Raw genomic sequence first — 18,290 nt, 5'->3', positions numbered from 1 at the left:
GTGGGCAGCACTGTCGCCTCTGAATCAGAGGGCTGCGGGTTCAATCCCACTCCAGAAACTTGAGCAGATAAAGCTAGGCTACACTCCAGTGCAGTGCTGAGGGAGTGCTGCACTGTCGGAGGTGCCGCCTTTGGATGAGACGTTAGACCGAGGCCCCGTCTGCTCTCTCAGGTGGACGTAAAAGATCTCACGTCACTATTTTGAAGAAGAGCAGGGGAGTTCTCCCCGGTGTCCTGGGGCCAATATTTATTCCTCAACCAACATCACAAAAACAGATTATCTGATCATTATCACATTGCTGTTTGTGAGACCTTGCTGTGTGCAAATTGGCTGCCGCATTTCCTAGGAAACATGGCAGCCAATTTGTGCACAGGAAGCTTCCGCAGACAGCAATGAGAAAAATGACCAATTATTGTTTTTGATGGTGTTGGCTGATGGATAAATATTGGCCAGGACGTTGGGGAAAACTCCCCAGCTCTTCTTCGAAATAGTGCCATGGGATCTTTTACATCCACCTGAACAGGCTGATTGGGTCTTTGTTTAACATACAGAGATGTGTTTATAATTCATTCCAGTTATATGAATTCTGCTCTTTACTAATAGGAGGACCTGATTCCAGTGGTGGGAGGGTCGGTAACCAGAGGACACAGATTGAAAGTAATCGGCAAAAGAACCAGAGGGGGAGATGCAGAGAATATTTTTTTACGCAGCGAGTTGTTGTGATCTGGAATGCGCTGCCTGAAAGGGCGGTGGAAGCAGATTCAATAATAACTTTCAAAAGGGAATTGGATAAATACTTGAAAAGGTAAATAATTGCAGGGCTGTGGGGAAAGAGCAGGGGGAGTGGGACTAATTGGAGAGCTCTTTCAAAGAGCCGGCACAGGCACGATGGGCCGAATGGCCTCCTGTGCTGTAAGATTCTATGAGGAGTTGGAAGTTAGTATGATTCTAACAATTCATCAGCACAGCAATCTTCGGTCAACCACTGAAATCCGGCACCTTACCTGGTCGGCCTGGTCCTCCTGCAGTTCCTATTTCACCTTTAGGCCCCTCCAGAGCTACGTTTGGTGGGCCAGGAGGGCCTGGATTGCCCTGGTGGCCTTCGTTGCCCTGGAACCCTCGCTCCCCTTTGATACCTGGAACTCCAGGTGACCCTGGGTATCCCGGTAAACCAAGATCACCTTTCGCACCTGTTGAAAGAACACACCATTAGCCCTATGTGGATTATGTAGGTCCCAACTCCACAGGTTACCACAGCTAGACATAACCGCACTCCTGTTCTATCCCAGCAGCAGCTAAACTCTCGGGCAAGGGGGGAAATTCTGGTCACAGAGTGACACCACTATTCCCGGCTAGAATAGAGATGATTGAGTAATTCCCACGTCAGACATCGCCTGGAGACGGCACTGCTGTCAGTGACTGGGATCGATTTTATGCATCATTTGTATTCTGTAACTATCCTCCACTCACTGCATGTTGCTGGAGAAATAATCCTGCTTTTATCGGGAGAAGTTGGTGCAGTTTCGGTCATGAGTTCAGCTTGCTGTAGTTCATAGAGACTCTGTTTAAATAGACTCTGTAGACTGTTTGCTGTAGTTCATAGAGACTCTGTTTAAATAGACTCTGTAGACTGTTTGCTGTAGCTCGTAGAGACTCTGTTTAAATAGACTCGGTAGACTGTTTGCTGTAGTTCATAGAGACTCTGTTTAAATAGACTCTGTAGACTGTTTGCTGTAGTGCGCTGTTTAAACAGACTGTTTCCTGAGTAAATAAACTTTGCTATAAAATGGACTGTTTGCCGTGAGTCCTGCCCTGCCTCCAATTCATTAGTTGACACAGTGATGTCAATAGACACCCTGGGTAATTCCCTCTGTGTTAGTTCTACATTAACTTTGTGTCTATGCTATTCAGCTTCAGTCATTATCTGATTTAAACATTAGGCTCAAATAGTCTGGACAGGAATGCAAGGTGACTGTGTTAACCAGCACACTAAAAGTAGCCGAGGGAATTAAACCTTCAGATGTCAACAGGCAAAGGGGATGGACAATCCTGTTTCAAATAACATTGTTAGCTTTCAAGGAGCGTCTTAAAGGAGGAGAGAGAGGTAGAGAGGCAAAGATGGAATTATTTATTTCGGAAGGGCTGACTTTACCTTTTGTTCCAGGCAGTCCGGAAGGTCCAGGGATATCTCTTCCTGGGATGCCTAGACAATTTGCAAAAAGTCACAGATTGGACATTAGACGCAAGTGTACAAATTAGAGTCAGCTGCAATGTTTCTGCACTTAAACTGGTGTTTCTCATATAGAGTAGATTCATAGTTATTGGGAATTCAGTCGCAGAGATCAGCATCGAGGGGTCTCTGCCTGCTTGGATGGACAATCCTGTGGGGACCAATGCTCTCCCTACTCCCAATTCCTGATAGATGTTACCAGCAGCCAATGTTCGTAACAGTGACAAGGATCTCTTGTGGAATATCTCTGGGCGAGTCAGGGGATGCAGTGGAGCTACCCTGGCACCTAGCTTGCTATGACAGTGTCACGGGCCCTGCTTACATAGAGAATTCCCATTGCCACTGACTCCAATGATCGAAGCTGGCATGAGAAGCGTGACAACAGGAAGTGACATTTGTGGACAGGAAATGCACACTCGAGCAAGATTGTAGTCGGTCTCCCGTGCCCCCACCCAGAGCCCAGATCAAGTATGGTCTTCAGATGATGTGGGGTCAGAGGGTGGGGGAAAATTGGACCAGGATGTGAAGATATAAAATTAGTCTCCATTTTAAACTCATACATTCTGTCCTTATTTTTATATTTCCATTGTAAATTCCTACGTGGACATTTATACTGGAAACCGCCTATGTAAACTTGTCACGCTGTAATTACACTCTCCTACCATTGATGGCACTGCAGCTCCTCCCCTGGCAGGATGAGAGAATCATAGAAATTTATGGCACAGAAGGAGCCCGTTTTACCATCCTGGTAGTCGCCTGATACAACGATAATGGAGTTGTTGACCAATCACAGCGATCAATCTCCATCAATGAGTCTACAACAGACCCAGACACGAGGCGAGGAAAACCCCCAGTGGTGGAGAGCTTTGGGAACCAGAGGTCCAAAGTCACTTGTTCCTCCCGAGCTTGCTACATTCACTACATGTCATGTCTCCAATTACTCTCAAAATATAATTTTCTCAAAGAAATCTATCTAATCTACTTGATCTTATGTTACATCATTCATCCTGATGTTGATTGCCATCACACAGCTCATGTATGCAGCAAAACCTAGTTTGATTGTCAACATCTGTCTTGCTACCCTTCCTCAAGATGCATGGGCATGGTACAGGATGCCAAGTAACCAGTGAAAGCCCAGTTACCGATTTGCGTCCTTGGTTAAACTGGGCACTGCTGTACACGTGTGTAAGCCAACCGTGAGTTGGAGGAGGTCTAGATCCGCTTGTTCAAATCAGCCTGTCATACGTGACAGACACTTAAGGGTGTCATTTTAGAATGTCCATTTCCAGCATGGTACATGGCAGATGGCACAGGATCAGAATTGAGTCAGAGGTCAGCATGTCCTATGCACATTTCCCCCCCCCCCCCCACTCCAGATTTCCAGTGATTAGTTTCAATTAACCAGTAAAACCGGGCAGGCGATGAATCGGATGCACCTGATTTACTGAATCCACTCCCCCCCAGCCAGCGAGGGTCTACACCGAGAGACTCACCTCACAAAATCAACCTTTTACATTTAAGAATTGGGTCACCACTGCTGCATTCACTGGTCTCAAAACAGTTGACCTACCCTCAAAACCTTTGTGATTGATTGTTCGAATCATTAGCTTATATTAGGAACATAAAAAGGACCGTAAGCATTGCGTCACAATGTCAAATGTTTATCCGTACACACTAGATCCACATACCGTGATTACCCTTTTCACCAACTGTTCCTGGGATTCCATCAAGACCTCTTGAACCTTTCTCTCCATACACTCCCACAGTACCTTTTGGACCAGGGGGACCTGACACAAAACACCGATAATAAAAAGATCAAAGAAGGAAAAAACTGGTTCTTACAGAGCAGCTTATCACCTTCTTATTGCCTTCACAAGGCTAAGGGGTGATCTGATCGAAGTTTTCAAGATATTAATGGAAACAGATAGGGTGATAGAGTGAAACTATTTCCGCTGGTTAGGGATTCTAGGACTAGGGGGGCATAGTCCAAAAATTAGAGCCAGACCTTTCAGGAGTGAAATTAGGAAACACTTCTACACACAAAGGCTGGTAGAAGTTTGGAACTCTCTTCTGCAAACGGCAACTGATGCTAGATCAATTGTTAATTTTAACTCAGTGATTGATAGATTCTTGTTAACCAAAGATATTAAGGGATATGGACCAAAGGCGGGTATATGGAGTTAGGTCACAGATCAGCCATGATCTCATTGAATGGCGGAGCAGGCTCGAGGGGCTCAATGGCCGCCTCCTGTTCCTATGTTCCTGGGACATCCCAAAGAGCTTCACATCCAGTGAGTTATTTCTTGCCGTGCAGTTATTGTTGTTATGTGGGCAAATGTAATGAGGCCAAGTTCGAATGCAGATGAGATCTAAAAATTAGTAGTTTCCAATTTTTCTCCTCCAACCTTTTCTCAGTACCTCTCATCTCTTGAGAGTAACTACTCGTGCTGAGGAAGGACCTCACGGGCATCACGGGTCTCCAATTCTTCACCCAAATGGTTCTTCTTCTTGTACATGCCTTGTAAAGAGTGCTGGCAGGTGATCCAATAAGGAAGGCCATTGATGCCATGCCGAGGGTTTACATCAACATGCACACAATCCCAAAAAGGGTTTATTGGGTAGTGATCAGGCGTGGAAATCTTCCTCGATTATTATTCCTTCCTACCTCTCTGGTCAGGGATACTGTGGCGCTCCCCCTCGAGGCTGGCCCAGGCCCAGCCAACTCAACTCACATCTGTGACGAAATCTAGGACAATACTGGCCTACATCACCCGGTACCAAATCGTGAGGAATGCCAGGGCCATATTATGATGCACTTAATATCCATCTTCTTTTTCAATCTTTTCCTTTCAGGAAGATTATTTTCAAGGGTACTTGGGGAACATAGGAACAGGAGGAGGCCATTCAGCCCCTCGAGCCTGATCTGTATCTTAACTCCATTTCTCCACCTTGGCTCCATATCCCTTCATACCCTTAACCAACAAAAATCTGTCGAAAAGTCCAATTGACCCCCAGCAGCCACAACATTTTGAGAGCACGCGTTCCAGATTCGATCAGCAAACGTGTCCCTCTGAGGGGAGTTCGGAGGGGGCTCTGACAAACTGAAATGATTCAATAAATGGCAAATGTACTGATTCCACTCTCCCGGTGGGAAGTCACACTCAAAGGGACCGTGGGCCAGAGACAGACCAACAACAATACAACAATGGTTCTCTGGCCTGTGCTCCCTTTGAGGCTGCCAGGAGCACAGGATTGGTGAATTAACCTTTAATATTTTTTGCTAATGTGACGATCCTCATTTGTGTTTGAATTCATCTCTTTACAGACAATCCCCAAAGTATTTCTGATTTGTTCTTCGGGTGTGTGTGATGCTGGATAGCCGACGTGACTGGGGTGGGGTGGGGTGGGAAGGGCAGGAAGGTTTCCCCCAGAACAGAATCCGGGCGGCTGGTGGTCCCGCTGACAGGCCCAGAACATTTTGAGGCCTCATTTTCAGCGGGATGTTGGGCTTCAGCCAGAAACTGACCTCGATCTGCTGCAAGGTGGTCTCCGAACCAGGACCAGGTCGGTGGGAATGATTCACTGGAAGTGTTTAAAATTTGGGACGGGGGTTAGATAAACACAGACTGCTTCCAGTGGCTGAGCGGTCTAGACTGTGGAGACATAAAATGCAAGAGATTTAGGACAGAGAGCAGGAGAGATTTTCTCACACAGAGGATTGTGAGGCTGCGGGATTCACGACCAGCGTCCGTGACTGAAACAGAGACCGTGTCAGCCTTTAATAAAGGTTCGATAGGTGATTGAGGGAAAGGGGGATAAAGGGATATGGGAACAGGGCGGGTACACGGGATTAGGACACTGCTCCTGTGGGGGATAAACACCAACACGGACTGGATGGGTCAAACGGCCTGTTTCCGTGTTGCATGTAATTCAATGTTGAGTAAAAAGCAAGATTAGACCAATAATTTGTGAGGAATAGTTCTGACAGCTACTTATCTGTACCTGGCTGTCCCGGGACTCCTGAAAAACCCTGTTCACCTACAGGTCCGAAGCCACCTTTCCTTCCTGGAAGCCCTGGGTTACCTGTAGAATGATCATAGCGAATGTACTCAGTACCCTCTTCATTCACAGAATGGAATTGATTGGTTTTGGGCTCACGGATACTCTTGTGACCTTACCTGGGATTCCCGACACACCGGCGCCCCCTTTCAGTCCTGGAGCCCCCAGCGAACCTGTCAAACCCGGTAAACCTGGATCACCCGTCAGTCCCGGGTCACCTGGGAAGCCCGGCAGACCCGAATCTCCCTAAATAATCAACACACAACAGAATCTGATCAGCACGCACAGTCATCGCCAGGCACCTTGCATCGTATCGTATAAGGAGCATCATTTATCGAAACGTTCCAACTCACTCATCGCACAGGGATGATGGTCTTCAGTGATGCGAGGAGACTGGAGAAGCTGGGGTTGTTCTCCTTAGAGCAGAGAAGGTTAAGGGGAAATTTAATAGAGGTGTTCAAAATCATGAAGGGTTTCGATAGAGTAAATCAGGAGAAACTGTTTCCAGTGGCAGGAGGGTCGGTAACCAGAGGACACAGATTGAAGGTGATTGGCAAAAGAGCCAGAGGGGAGATGAGAATTTTTTTTACACAGCAAGTTGTTGTGATCTGGAATGCGCTGCCTGAAAGGGCGGTGGAAGCAGATTCAATAGTAACTTTCAAAAGGGAATTGGAAAATATTCGAAAAGGAGAAATTTGCAGGGCTCTGGGGAAAGAGCAGGGGGGGAGTGGGACTAATTGGAGAGAATCTTTCACAGAGCCGGCACAGGCACGATGGGCCGAATGGCCTCCTTCTGTGCTGTATGGTTCTCTGATTCTACGACCCTCGACTTAATGGGGCCCAACTGTGAGACCGATCGGGGAATGCGCGGTCGACTCCCCCGACGTTCCGGAGGCGAAGAGGCTCTGCCCTCGGTTACAATCACGGGGCGAGCTGCGTGGAGCCAGACCCAGGCAGGGGTCCCGGTGCAGCTCACCAGATCAAGCGCTCAAGATCGGGCCGGAGCGGGAGTTAGCAAGGTCAGTAATGGGGGGCCAAGGGTGGGGCGGGAGAGGGGGTGTCGGGGGAGTCTCAATCGCGGAGGGAGGGGTTCCTGGGGCAGCAGCGGCCCAGGTTGTTTTTGTGGGTGCACTCCTGCTCCTCCGGTACCCCCTCCCCCCATGAATAATTTGAGACTAAACTTTGTTGAACCTTGTGAGTGCCACTGCCCGTGGGGCCGGTCTGCACAGGACCCTGATTTCCAGAATGATAGGGGCCTGAATCAGGCGGGAGCTTTGGACACCTCGGAGGGAGGACCCCTTTCGAAATGGTGGCACCCGCATTGATGGTGTTACCGGGGCGATGAGGGGCCTGACCCCATTCTGAGGGTCAATGTCCCGCTAAGACCAAGTGAAGGGAGTGAAAATCGACCCCAACTTATTGATACTGGACACCAAGCAAACAGAAGCGGAAGTGAGAACCTCTAGAATCAGGCGTTTCTCCACATATGGAGTTGAAGGGAATAGCCAACTCATCAATTCATCAAAGGGGTAAAATTGGACTTTATCGGGGATGCCAATTAGGCGGAATTGCTTTTGCTGCCCGTTATATCTCATGCCCAATATTCAGGTCTATTCAAGTCAATGGAATCAAATATGGGGGGGCGCATATAACCGGCGGCTGATTAAATACGGCCTGCTTCGCGCTCCCGCCCAGTCCAATGTCCTCCCTTCCTGACTGTAACATAATGATGCTTAATGCTACACTGAGGTCGAGCTTACAGAATCGTGCTGCAGGCATGGACCCTTGCCAACGGGAGGTTTGAGTGCCACAGCCCTCCGGTGCCTCACTCAAGTGGCCATTCTTCATGGGCGAGAGCTGGACGGCTATTTGGCTGGGGGCGGCATTACGGCTGAACCAGATTCCATGAGCACATCAAGCTGGGCCGACTGGATTGTGATCAGGAACAGGAACCGTGGGTGGGGTTTTTCTCTCTTCCTATCCCAGGGACACAGAGACCAATCGCAGAGTCTTAACAGTCAACATGATCGAGATCATTGATCAAACATAGACCTTGCTGCTGTGTGGGGCTCATTGCTGCGTCAAGCAGTGTATTTATTCACTCATCCGTTGGGGAGTCCCAACACCTCCAGCTGATTATTTGGACAATCCTTTAAGGTCTAAACTCACCTTCGGGCCTGCATCACCCGGAACGCCAAAGCCTGGTATGCCAGGGTTACCCTTTTCGCCTTTATCGCCAGTCAGTCCAGTAAAACCAGGGATGCCCTCCAGTCCTGGGCCACCTGGGGGACCTCGCGGCCCTGAGATACCTAAGAAGGTAACGTCAACTTGGTGAGTATCTCATCGTCGGGTCAACGGTTCAACACATTCCCATCCTGAACGGTTGCTGAAATGTTTTCCTCAAGAATTATATCCTTTGTTCTTAGAACAAATCGCCTCATCGTTCCATTAAAGCCCAGTGGGGTTGTGCTAATTGTAGTGGGTGGCCCATGTTTCAGAGACTCTGTACCCAGCACGGAGTCTCGCCTGACTGGGAGTGTAGATCTGAAGGTCAGGTCAGGACCTTTAGCCCAGGAGGAGGACCTCCGAAGATAGAAACCGTGAGGAAGGCAGCAGGAAACCACCTCAACTACTCTTCCCCAGTAAGTGGCTCAAGAATCTCATGTGTGAGACTGTTGGGACCCGCCCAAGCCCTGGCTCAGTGGGACTGGTTAGCACTCTCGCCTCTGAGTCAGAAAGTCGTGGGTCATTCCAGAGCCCCACTCCAGAGACGTGAGCCCCACAATCCAGGCCAACACTCCTGGTGTCAGCGCTGAGGGAGCGCTGCACTGTCGGAGATGCCGCTTTTCACATGGGACGTTAAACCGAAGCCCGGTCTGCCCTCTCAAGCGGACGTAAAAGATCCCACGACCACTATTTTGAAGAGGTGCAGGAGAGTTCTCTCTGGTACCCTGGTCAATATTTATCCCTCAAATTAGCATCTGGTCATTATCACATTGCTGTTTGTGGGACCTTTCTGTGCACAAATTGGCTGCCGCGTTTCCCACATTACAAAAGTACTTCATTGGGTGTGAAGCACTCTAGGATGTCCTGAGGTCGTGAAAGGCGCTATAGACATGCAAGTCTTTCTTTCTTTGCCTTGGGAAAGAACAGAATGGACGGACCGACAGATGAAAAATCACTGGACGATTAAGGCATGCGCTTCATCTCTCAGGAGCTTTCATTGTCTTGCGAGGTTACCTGGCAGACCCATTTCCCCGAACGATCCTTTATCTCCGGGCACACCTGTGGAACCTGGATTTCCTGATTTTCCTGGGTCACCCACTGGCCCTAGAGGAAGCAGGAGTGACATTTCTATTAGTTTTATTGCTCCATTCATTTTCCCCTTTCTCTCCCATGTTTGGCCTCTGTTTGAGCTGTGGATTGCCTGTTGGGGGATGGTTACACGGCAGCCCTCCAGCACTGCACACGTGTTGCTATTATTCAGGTGTGAGCCTTGTGGATGAGTGTGGGCTGGCTATTCCACTACGGCAGGGGAGGTTATCAAAGCCAAGCTTGGTCCAGTCCTTGGCCAACAGCCAAACACACGTATTTTCACCAGGGGAGTTTGGACAGTAACCAGGAGCAGAAACCCTGGCCAATCATAGAAATATAGAAACATAGAAGATAGGAGCAGGAGTAGGCCATTCGGCCCCTCAAGCTTGCTCTGCCATTCAATGAGATCATGGCTGATCATCCAAATTCAGTACCCTGTCCCTGCCTTCTCCCCATATCCCTTGATCCCTTTAGCCTTAAGAAATATATCTAACTCCTTCTTGAATATATTTAATGAATTGGCCTCTACTGCCTTCTTTAGTAGAGAATTCCACAGGTTCACCACTCTCTGGGTGAAGAAATTCCTCCTCATCTCTGTCCTAAATGGCTTACCCCTTATCCTTAGACTGTGACCCCTGGTTCTGGACTCCCCGACCATCGGGAACATCCTTCCTGCATCTAGTCTGTCCAGTCCTGTCAGAATTTTATAAGTTTCAATGAGATCCCCTCTCATTCTTCTAAACTCCAGCGAGTACAAGCCCAATCGACCCAATCTCTCCTCATACGTCATTCCTGCCATCCCAGGTATCAGCCTGGTGAATCTTCGCTGCACTCCTTCCATGGCAAGAACATCCTTCCTCAGATAAGGCAACCAAAACTGCACACAATACTCAAGGTGCGGCCTCACCAAGGCCCTGTACAACTGCAGCAAGGCATCCTTGTTCCTGTACTCGAACCCTCTCGCTACGAAGGCCAACATACCATTTGCCTTCTTAACCGCCTGCTGCACCTGCATGCTTACCTTCAGCAACTGGTGCACAAGGACACCCAGATCTCGTTGCACTTCCCCTTCTCCCAATCTATTGCCATTCAGATAATAATCTGTCTTCCTGTTTTCATCCCCTCTCTAACTGAGGATGCTGAGAGACTGATTGTAGTGTTTCTCGCACTGCCTCAGCTAAACTAGCAAAGGTCAAGGGTCGGAGCGAGGACCTTCCTGACCTGTGCGGTTTATCCACTCACCGGATAAATTTGCCGTGCCGTCAACGCGTAAGGCATGTTCTCGTGACTGGGCACTTCCGGCGGGCACCAAAGGTTTGGGAAATTGTGGGCAGGCTGCCCTTCAACCTTGTGCCCATTTAAGGTTAATGGCGGAGAGTCCGGTACCATGGGCCAATGATCACATGACAGCCTGCACTGCCAGAGAACGACACTTCGCACTGGGAGCAACAGAAAACCCCCCATAAACCCCCAGATAAACACCCGACAAACACCCGACAAACACCCGACAAACACCCGACACTTACTTCAGGAAACAAAACGGTTCTGCTTTTGAGAAAAGCAAGGTCAACGAAAGGAGGCTTCCGAGCGGAAGGCCACATCTGACTAACTTTCCAACGGTGGAGGAGTTTGGGTTGCCCCGTCTCACCATGTTCAAGGATGGGGAATTGTTGGGGGAGCCATTCGTTCCCTGCAGGAGCTCCAGCCGGGCAGGACTCCACACCTGGAGTGTGTATTGGTTAAATTGGCTCAGTTAATTCACTTTTTAGATGAAACGCTAAACTGAGGCCCCGTCTGCTCTCTCAGGTGGATGTAAAAGATTCCACGGCACTATTTCGAAGAGGAGCAGGGGCGTTCTCCCCGGTGTCCTGGGTCAATATTTATCCCTCAACCAACATCACTAAAAAAACAGATTATCTGGTCATTATCACATTGCTGTTTGTGGGAGCTTGCTGTGCACAGATTGGCTGCCGTGTTTCCTACATTACAACAGTGACTACACTTCAAAAAGTACTTCATTGGCTGTAAAGCGCTTTGAGACGTCCGGTGGTCGTGAAAGGCGCTATAGAAATGCAAGTCTTTCTTTTCATGTATTTACAGAGCATATTTTTGTCATATTCTGTTTGCTGCTCTGTTTTGTTCGTTACCTGTTTGTCCTGGTAATCCGGGCTCACCATCTTTTCCAGGCATCCCGGGATCACCGTGAATGCCTTGATGCCCCTTTGTTCCTGAGGCACCCGGGTTTCCTGGGGAGAAATATTCAATCTTTGAGAAAGGCTGTTCCATGCGGAGAGAGCGTTGTTACTGTGTGCGCCTGTCATGTTCCCTGCTGTCAATAACTGGGAGTGATTTCTCCCACAGGCAGTAATCACAAACCTGACAACATTGAGGCTGCGGTGAATGGGACTAATTGGAGAGCTCTTTCAAAAAGCAGGCACAGGCACGATGGGCCGAATGGCCTCCTTGAGTACTGTAAGATCGTATGATTCTAGCTGTTACGTAAAAATTACATCATGGAAACAGACTCATCAGCCCAACCAGCCCACGCTGGTGTTTACCCTCTACACGAGCAGTAATGCTAATGCCGTGAGCTCACCCTGTCCCCATATTCCTTTATCCTGGGATTGGCTGTGATCCTGGAGGTTACACGACCTCCCACCTCTAACCGCCCCGGCCGGTCAAACAGCCTATTCTTAAGAACATAAGAAATAGGAGCAGGAGTCGGCCATTTGGCTCCTCGAGCCTGCTCCGCCATTCAATGAGATCATGGCTGATCTTCTACCTCAACTCCACTTTCCCGCCCAATCCCCATATCCCTCGATTCCCTTAATAGTCAAAAATCCATCGATCTCAGCCTTGAATATACTCAACGACTGAGCCTCCACAGCCCTCTGGGGCAGAGAATTCCAAAGATTCACCGCCCTCTGAGTGAAGAAATTCCTCCTCTTCTCAGTCCTAAATGGCCGGCCCCTTATCCTGAGACTGTGACCCCAGGTTCTAGACTCCCCAGCCAGGGGAAACAGCCCCACCTCCAAAACTTTTATAACTAATAAAAAAGTGTTCAAAGGAAAACAAAAACACTATTTTTTTAAATGCCCTTGTGATTTTTCCCCTGGGTTTTCGGGCGATTAATCTTGAGGTTGTGAAAGGCGTTATATAAATGCAAATCTTTCTTTACCTCCAAATAAGAAACCAGTTACTTCAGTCCTCTTTACTAGAACCGCTCCCCCCCCCCAAAGCCTGCTGAATGAACACTTTGATATTTCGATGTTCCTGCCTCCGCTCTCCGAGCCCAGCACTGGGCAGGCACACCATGCCTCAGGCACACGCAGCTTCCTGGGCAAACAGCCAATGGGGGAGGAAAGAGTACCACAGCTGCAGGCCTTGGGGCCTTCCGTCTGCTGTTGGAGAAGAGAGTCACAAGGCCAGAGGAGTCTGAGGGCCGGCACCAAGCCGTGTTCACCTGGTCCCATGGGGCCCTCGCTGGCCCCGTTTCTGGTCCCCTGCAGACTCTGCAATCTGAAGTGGCTCCTGTCGCAAACTCCCAACCTCTCGGGGCGCCACATGTCCAGGTTCCACAATTTATTTATCAATGACTTCAATGGAAAAGACAACCGGGCAGGTGTAACACGGGTGGCTGATTCACTATCGCCCGTGGTGCAGTCCTTCCAAAAAACTATTTCACCTCCCCCGCACCCCAATGTTTACACAGGTGATTCCAGTATTAAATATTAACATCAAAACACGATGAAGAATTGTGAATTATGATAACAGGAAGTTGACAGAAAGTGTGTACATACACAAGATTTTATATATTTATTTATTTCAAAAACACACACAAACACATATACACACTGCGCACACGCATGCATACACACACACCACGCACATGTACACACAGCACACTCACATGCGCACACATGCACACCTGCACAGACGTACACAAACACACAGACACACAATACAACGCTGTTATGTGTTCAAGGAAAGTAGAAGATGAATTCTTTTACCCTGATTTCCTGTTTCTCCTTTCTGGCCTTTCATTTTTTCCATAGCATTTTTGTCCATCACTCCGGGCGGCCCCACAAGACCAGTTTCCCCTTTTATACCTTTGTCACCTTTTCTTCCAAGGTGTCCTGGCAAACCGGACAGACCCTGATCACCTGACGAAAGAAAACGCTTCAATATGTCACAAACTACTGAAGCCAAGAAAGCGCGCTCAACTCCTTCTGCTCCCCACGTTGTAAAGTGCAGCAAAGAGGTTAAAGACACATTTAGATTGTTTTTTGTTTCTCTTCAATTATTGCTTTTCCTCCCTGTCACGGCTCCCCTTCAATTGGTGATTCATTATCACTTCTTGCACACGAGCAGTCCTCGTGAAGCTGGGGTGATGAGTGTCAACAGACGGTTTCACTGGTGAGCACAGTGCAGACAGATCCTGCTCACATCACAACTCACACCAACACCATTCTGGCCACAATTATCCAACAGGGAGACCACTTGCCCACTTAATTTGCTTTAGATTAGTGAGACCCATTGAACACCTCCTATTCTGAGCTGAAATCATCTCATTGAGCCCAGACCATGGATTAAATCTGGGCTCTTTCTGTGGTCCGTATGGTTTTAGTACCACACCATCTGGTGTACATCTAGCGCAGAAATGTACAGGGGCAGAAAAGACCATTTGGCTGACCGCACAGTTCAAAAGAATACACTCTACGCTCACCAAGGGCAGCAGGCGCATGGGAACACCATCACCTCCAAGTTCCCCTCCAAGTCACACACCATCCCGACTTGGAAATACATCACCGTTCCTTCATCGTCGCTGGGTCAAAATCCTGGAACTCCCTCCCTAACAGCACTGTGGGAGCACCTTCACCACACGGACTGCAGCGGTTCAAGAAGGCGGCTCACCACCACCTCTTCAAGGGCAACTAGGAATGGGCAATAAATGCTGGCCTTGCCAGTGACACCCACATCCCTGGAATGAATTTTTAAGAAGTACCATGGGGGTGATTTTCAAGTGAAGTGTAAATCGGGCATGCGTGGAGGAGTTGGGGGTGGGGGGGGCCGTGGATGGGCGGACATACATGAACCATTGTGGTTCTGGGTCCTCATGGTAAGGTGGTCAGCCTGCCCACAAGGAGCTGAGTGTATTACACTGCACATCAAATGAGGGAAGTAAGCTGTCCATTTTCCTGAGTTAAGCATTTAGCAATGGCCAAGGCCAGAGATGCTTTCGAACCCCTGCCATTCGTTGTTGCTAGGGCAATGGGAGGATAGAGTTTAAAGGATGGTTTTGCAAGTCGGCAGGACATTCTTAAAAAAACGGTTGACTTTGCCTCTGGAACCTCACGTGTCCAGTGAGCCTGCGGCAAAATACCACAGCGAAACTCCCCTCCCCCGGCACCCCCCACCCCCCCCATGAAGCTTTGGGATGTCCTAAGGTCATGAAAGGCGCTATATAAATGCAAGTTCTTTCTTTCATATTTAATAATCGAGTGTCCCCAGAGACACAAACTCACACCGTTACATGCAGAACCCCAAAAATACCACACCATGCAAAATACTGCCAGTGAGCATGATGGGTGTCATAGCTGTCAATCTAAAAACATTTGCAATAAACTATAAACACCAACCTTTAGGACCAAAGAATCCGGCACCCCCTGGAGAACCCGGGAAACCTTGGCTCCCAGGGGTACCCATGACCCCCATTTCTCCTTTGGTACCTACATTGGCAGAGACAGATCAGAATAATGGAAGTTAACAACAGAAGAAAGCAAAACCGCAATTATCAACTAATAAATAAACTAGAGACCATTTTTATTCTGTCTCAGCACATTCGTTTTTGACAATATCTGCGATGACTGGACGTGAAGTCAAACAGTGACAGTTACAGGAGTCGGCACACAGCCACCAACGCTTAGTGTCAGAAGGACGGAGTCTCATTTCACACCTTAGGTACAACTGTGTAATCCAGAGACAGGCTCGGCCTGACACCAGAACGATGCAGATTGAGACTCCGTGTTCTAGATTCATGGCGGACTCACACTCCACAGCTTTAGCGTCAGCCTGGAGTCGGGAATCCTTCACACCAGCGCTGAGGCTCGCAACGCTTCATTTTACAAACTCGCACTCCTGGTGTTAGGTTTAACCCGTTGCTATAGGTCATTATACTCATCGTAACAAATGAATGGATTACTGAAAAAATCCAAGGGCTTTGGTTAAAAAGAGCCGGGATTGAGCTGTTGAGGGGGGGGGTTCCTGTCTTTGTCGTACAGTTCACTCGTCCATCACAACACAATAGTTGTAGTTAGCAGTTGGTTGACAAGTCGATCAAACATTGCACAAGAACTCTTCATTTAAAATCTGATCGTTTCGGAAGGAAGAACGAGGAGAGGCAATATTAACGAAATGGTACATTTTTAAAGTGTAGGTGGCAGGACAAGTCGATAAGGCTGTTGATAAAGCTGGGCTTTTTAAGTAGAGGAATAGAGTACAAAAGCAAGGAAGTGATGCTAAACCTTTATAAACACTGGTTCGGCCTCAGCTGGAGTATTGTGTCCAATTCTGGGCACCACACTTTAGGAAGGATGTCAAGGCCTTGGAGAGGGTGCGGAGGAGATTTACTGGAATGGTACCAGGGATGAGGGACTTCAGTTATGTGGAGAGATTGGAGAGGCTGGGGTTGTTCTCCTTAAAGCAGAGGAGGTTAAGGGGAGACTTAATTGAGGTGTTCAAAATTATGAAGGGTTTTGATAGAGTACAGAGGGAGAAACTGTTTCCACTGGCAGGAGGGTCGGGAACCAGAGGGGAGATGAGAAGAATTTTTTTATGCAGCGAGTTGTTGTGATCTGGAATGCACTGCCTGAAAGGGCGGTGGAAGCAGATTCAATAGTGACTTTCAAAAGGGAATTGGATAAATACTTGAAAAGGAAAGATTTGCAGGGCTGTGGGGAAAGAGCAGGGGGGAGTGGGACTAATTGCAGAGCTCTTTCAAAGGGCCGGCACAGGCACGATGGGCCGAATGGCCTCCTTCTGTGCTGTAAGATTCTATGATTTTGGAACAGTTTACATTTCGAACGACCCTTCCTGGGGGTTCTACACAAGCGAATAACACTAATTAACAAAGGGAAGTGTTCTGCAAACAATGGCTTACCTTGTAACCCTGATGGGCCATCTCTGCCTGGTTGCCCAATTGGGCCTGGGTAACCTGGGGGTCCAGGGTGACCTTTGGCTCCATGTCGACCCTGCTCCCCCTGCGGACCTGGAATGTCCAGGCCTGGGTGGCCAGGGTCACCCTTCACTCCTCGTGGCCCCGGGAATCCTGCATTATAAAAAGAACAATATTATACATTGAAACATTGAATTGTTGGGTTTTTTTGCACAGGGAAAAAGTAAACATTTCTCACTTATAGAATTGTAGAAAGTACAGCCCATTACTGCCGATCCAATGCTGCCTATTCACTCTCAATCCCATTTCTCTGTCCTTATATTATTCCTTTTCCTTATCCATTCTTTAACTGTGTCTCTGTTTTGTTCCAACTCTATTTTTTTCTGTTTCCTTTTCTCACTCTTTTTGTTGCTTTCACCTCTGTCAGTCGTGGCTCAGTGGGCAGCACCCTCGCCTCTGAGTCAGAAGGTTGTGGGTTCAAGTTCCACTCCAGAGACTTGAGCACAAAATCTAGGCTGGCACTCCCAGTGCAGTGCTGAGGGAGCGCCGCACTGTCGGAGGGGCAGTACTGAGGGAGCGCCGCACTGTCAGAGGGGCAGTACTGAGGGAGCGCTGCACTGTCGGAGGGGCAGTACTGAGGGAGCGCCGCACTGTCAGAGGGGCAGTACTGAGGGAGCGCTGCACTGTCGGAGGGGCAGTACTGAGGGGGTGCTGCACTGTCGGAGGGGCAGTACTGAGCGAGCGCTGCACTGTCGGAGGGGCAGTACTGAGGGAGCGCTGCACTGTCAGAGGGGCAGTACTGAGGGAGCGCCGCACTGTCAGAGGGGCAGTACTGAGGGAGCGCTGCACTGTCAGAGGGGCAGTACTGAGGGAGCGCCGCACTGTCAGAGGGGCAGTACTGAGGGAGCGCTGCACTGTCGGAGGGGCAGTACTGAGGGGGTGCTGCACTGTCGGAGGGGCAGTACTGAGCGAGCGCTGCACTGTCGGAGGGGCAGTACTGAGGGAGCGCTGCACTGTCGGAGGGGCAGTACTGAGGGAGCGCCGCACTGTCGGAGGGGCAGTACTGAGGGAGCGCTGCACTGTCGGAGGGGCAGTACTGAGGGAGCGCTGCACTGTCGGAGGTGCCGTCTTTCAGATGAGACGTTAAACTGAGGCCCCGTCTGCCCTTTCAGGTGGTCCTAAAAGATCCCATGGCACTATTTTGAAGAAGAGCAGGGGAGTTCTCCCTGGTGTCCTGGGGCCAATATTTATCCCTCAATCAACATCACTAAAACAGGTTATCTGGTCATTATCCCATTGCTGTTTGTGGGAGCTTGCTGTGTGCAAATTGGCAGCCGCGTTTCCTGTTGTGTATGTACCTTTAAGGGAATAACTGGTCTCAGACTGCAGTACCGGCAGTGTCCACCCCTGTATAAAAGGCCCTAGTGGGCTTCTGTAGTTTTCAGTTTCCAGGTTGTCTCCATTCAGTAAAGACTTGTTATAATCAACTCCTGCAGTCCGTGTCTCAATTAT

At 48.9% G+C, this 18,290-nt stretch overlaps 1 protein-coding gene across 2 annotated transcripts in view; it reads right to left on the bottom strand.

Moving 5' to 3' along the window:
- The window catches only part of LOC147111398 (uncharacterized), a 291,247-nt gene that overhangs the window by 38,265 nt on the left and 234,692 nt on the right, over positions 1-18,290 (bottom strand). For both annotated transcript variants that reach the window (XM_085998359.1, XM_085998358.1), the window contains exons 32-42: positions 16,764-16,931; positions 15,244-15,333; positions 13,615-13,767; positions 11,752-11,850; positions 9,530-9,619; positions 8,459-8,598; positions 6,409-6,535; positions 6,233-6,313; positions 3,919-4,017; positions 2,153-2,203; positions 1,005-1,190 (exon numbers count right to left, since the gene is read on the bottom strand). In XM_085998359.1, coding sequence (XP_085854485.1) covers positions 1,005-1,190; positions 2,153-2,203; positions 3,919-4,017; positions 6,233-6,313; positions 6,409-6,535; positions 8,459-8,598; positions 9,530-9,619; positions 11,752-11,850; positions 13,615-13,767; positions 15,244-15,333; positions 16,764-16,931 — 1,284 coding nt within the window. The remainder of the gene's footprint in view (positions 1-1,004; positions 1,191-2,152; positions 2,204-3,918; positions 4,018-6,232; positions 6,314-6,408; positions 6,536-8,458; positions 8,599-9,529; positions 9,620-11,751; positions 11,851-13,614; positions 13,768-15,243; positions 15,334-16,763; positions 16,932-18,290) is intronic.

Source organism: Somniosus microcephalus, chromosome 10 (genome assembly GCF_052327205.1).
Source record: "Somniosus microcephalus isolate GS21.2 chromosome 10, FLI_Smic_1.0, whole genome shotgun sequence".
NCBI classification, from domain to species: Eukaryota; Metazoa; Chordata; class Chondrichthyes; order Squaliformes; family Somniosidae; genus Somniosus; species Somniosus microcephalus.
The sequence above is the reverse complement of the archived record's forward strand: the minus strand, read 5'-3'. Positions and strand labels throughout refer to the sequence as shown.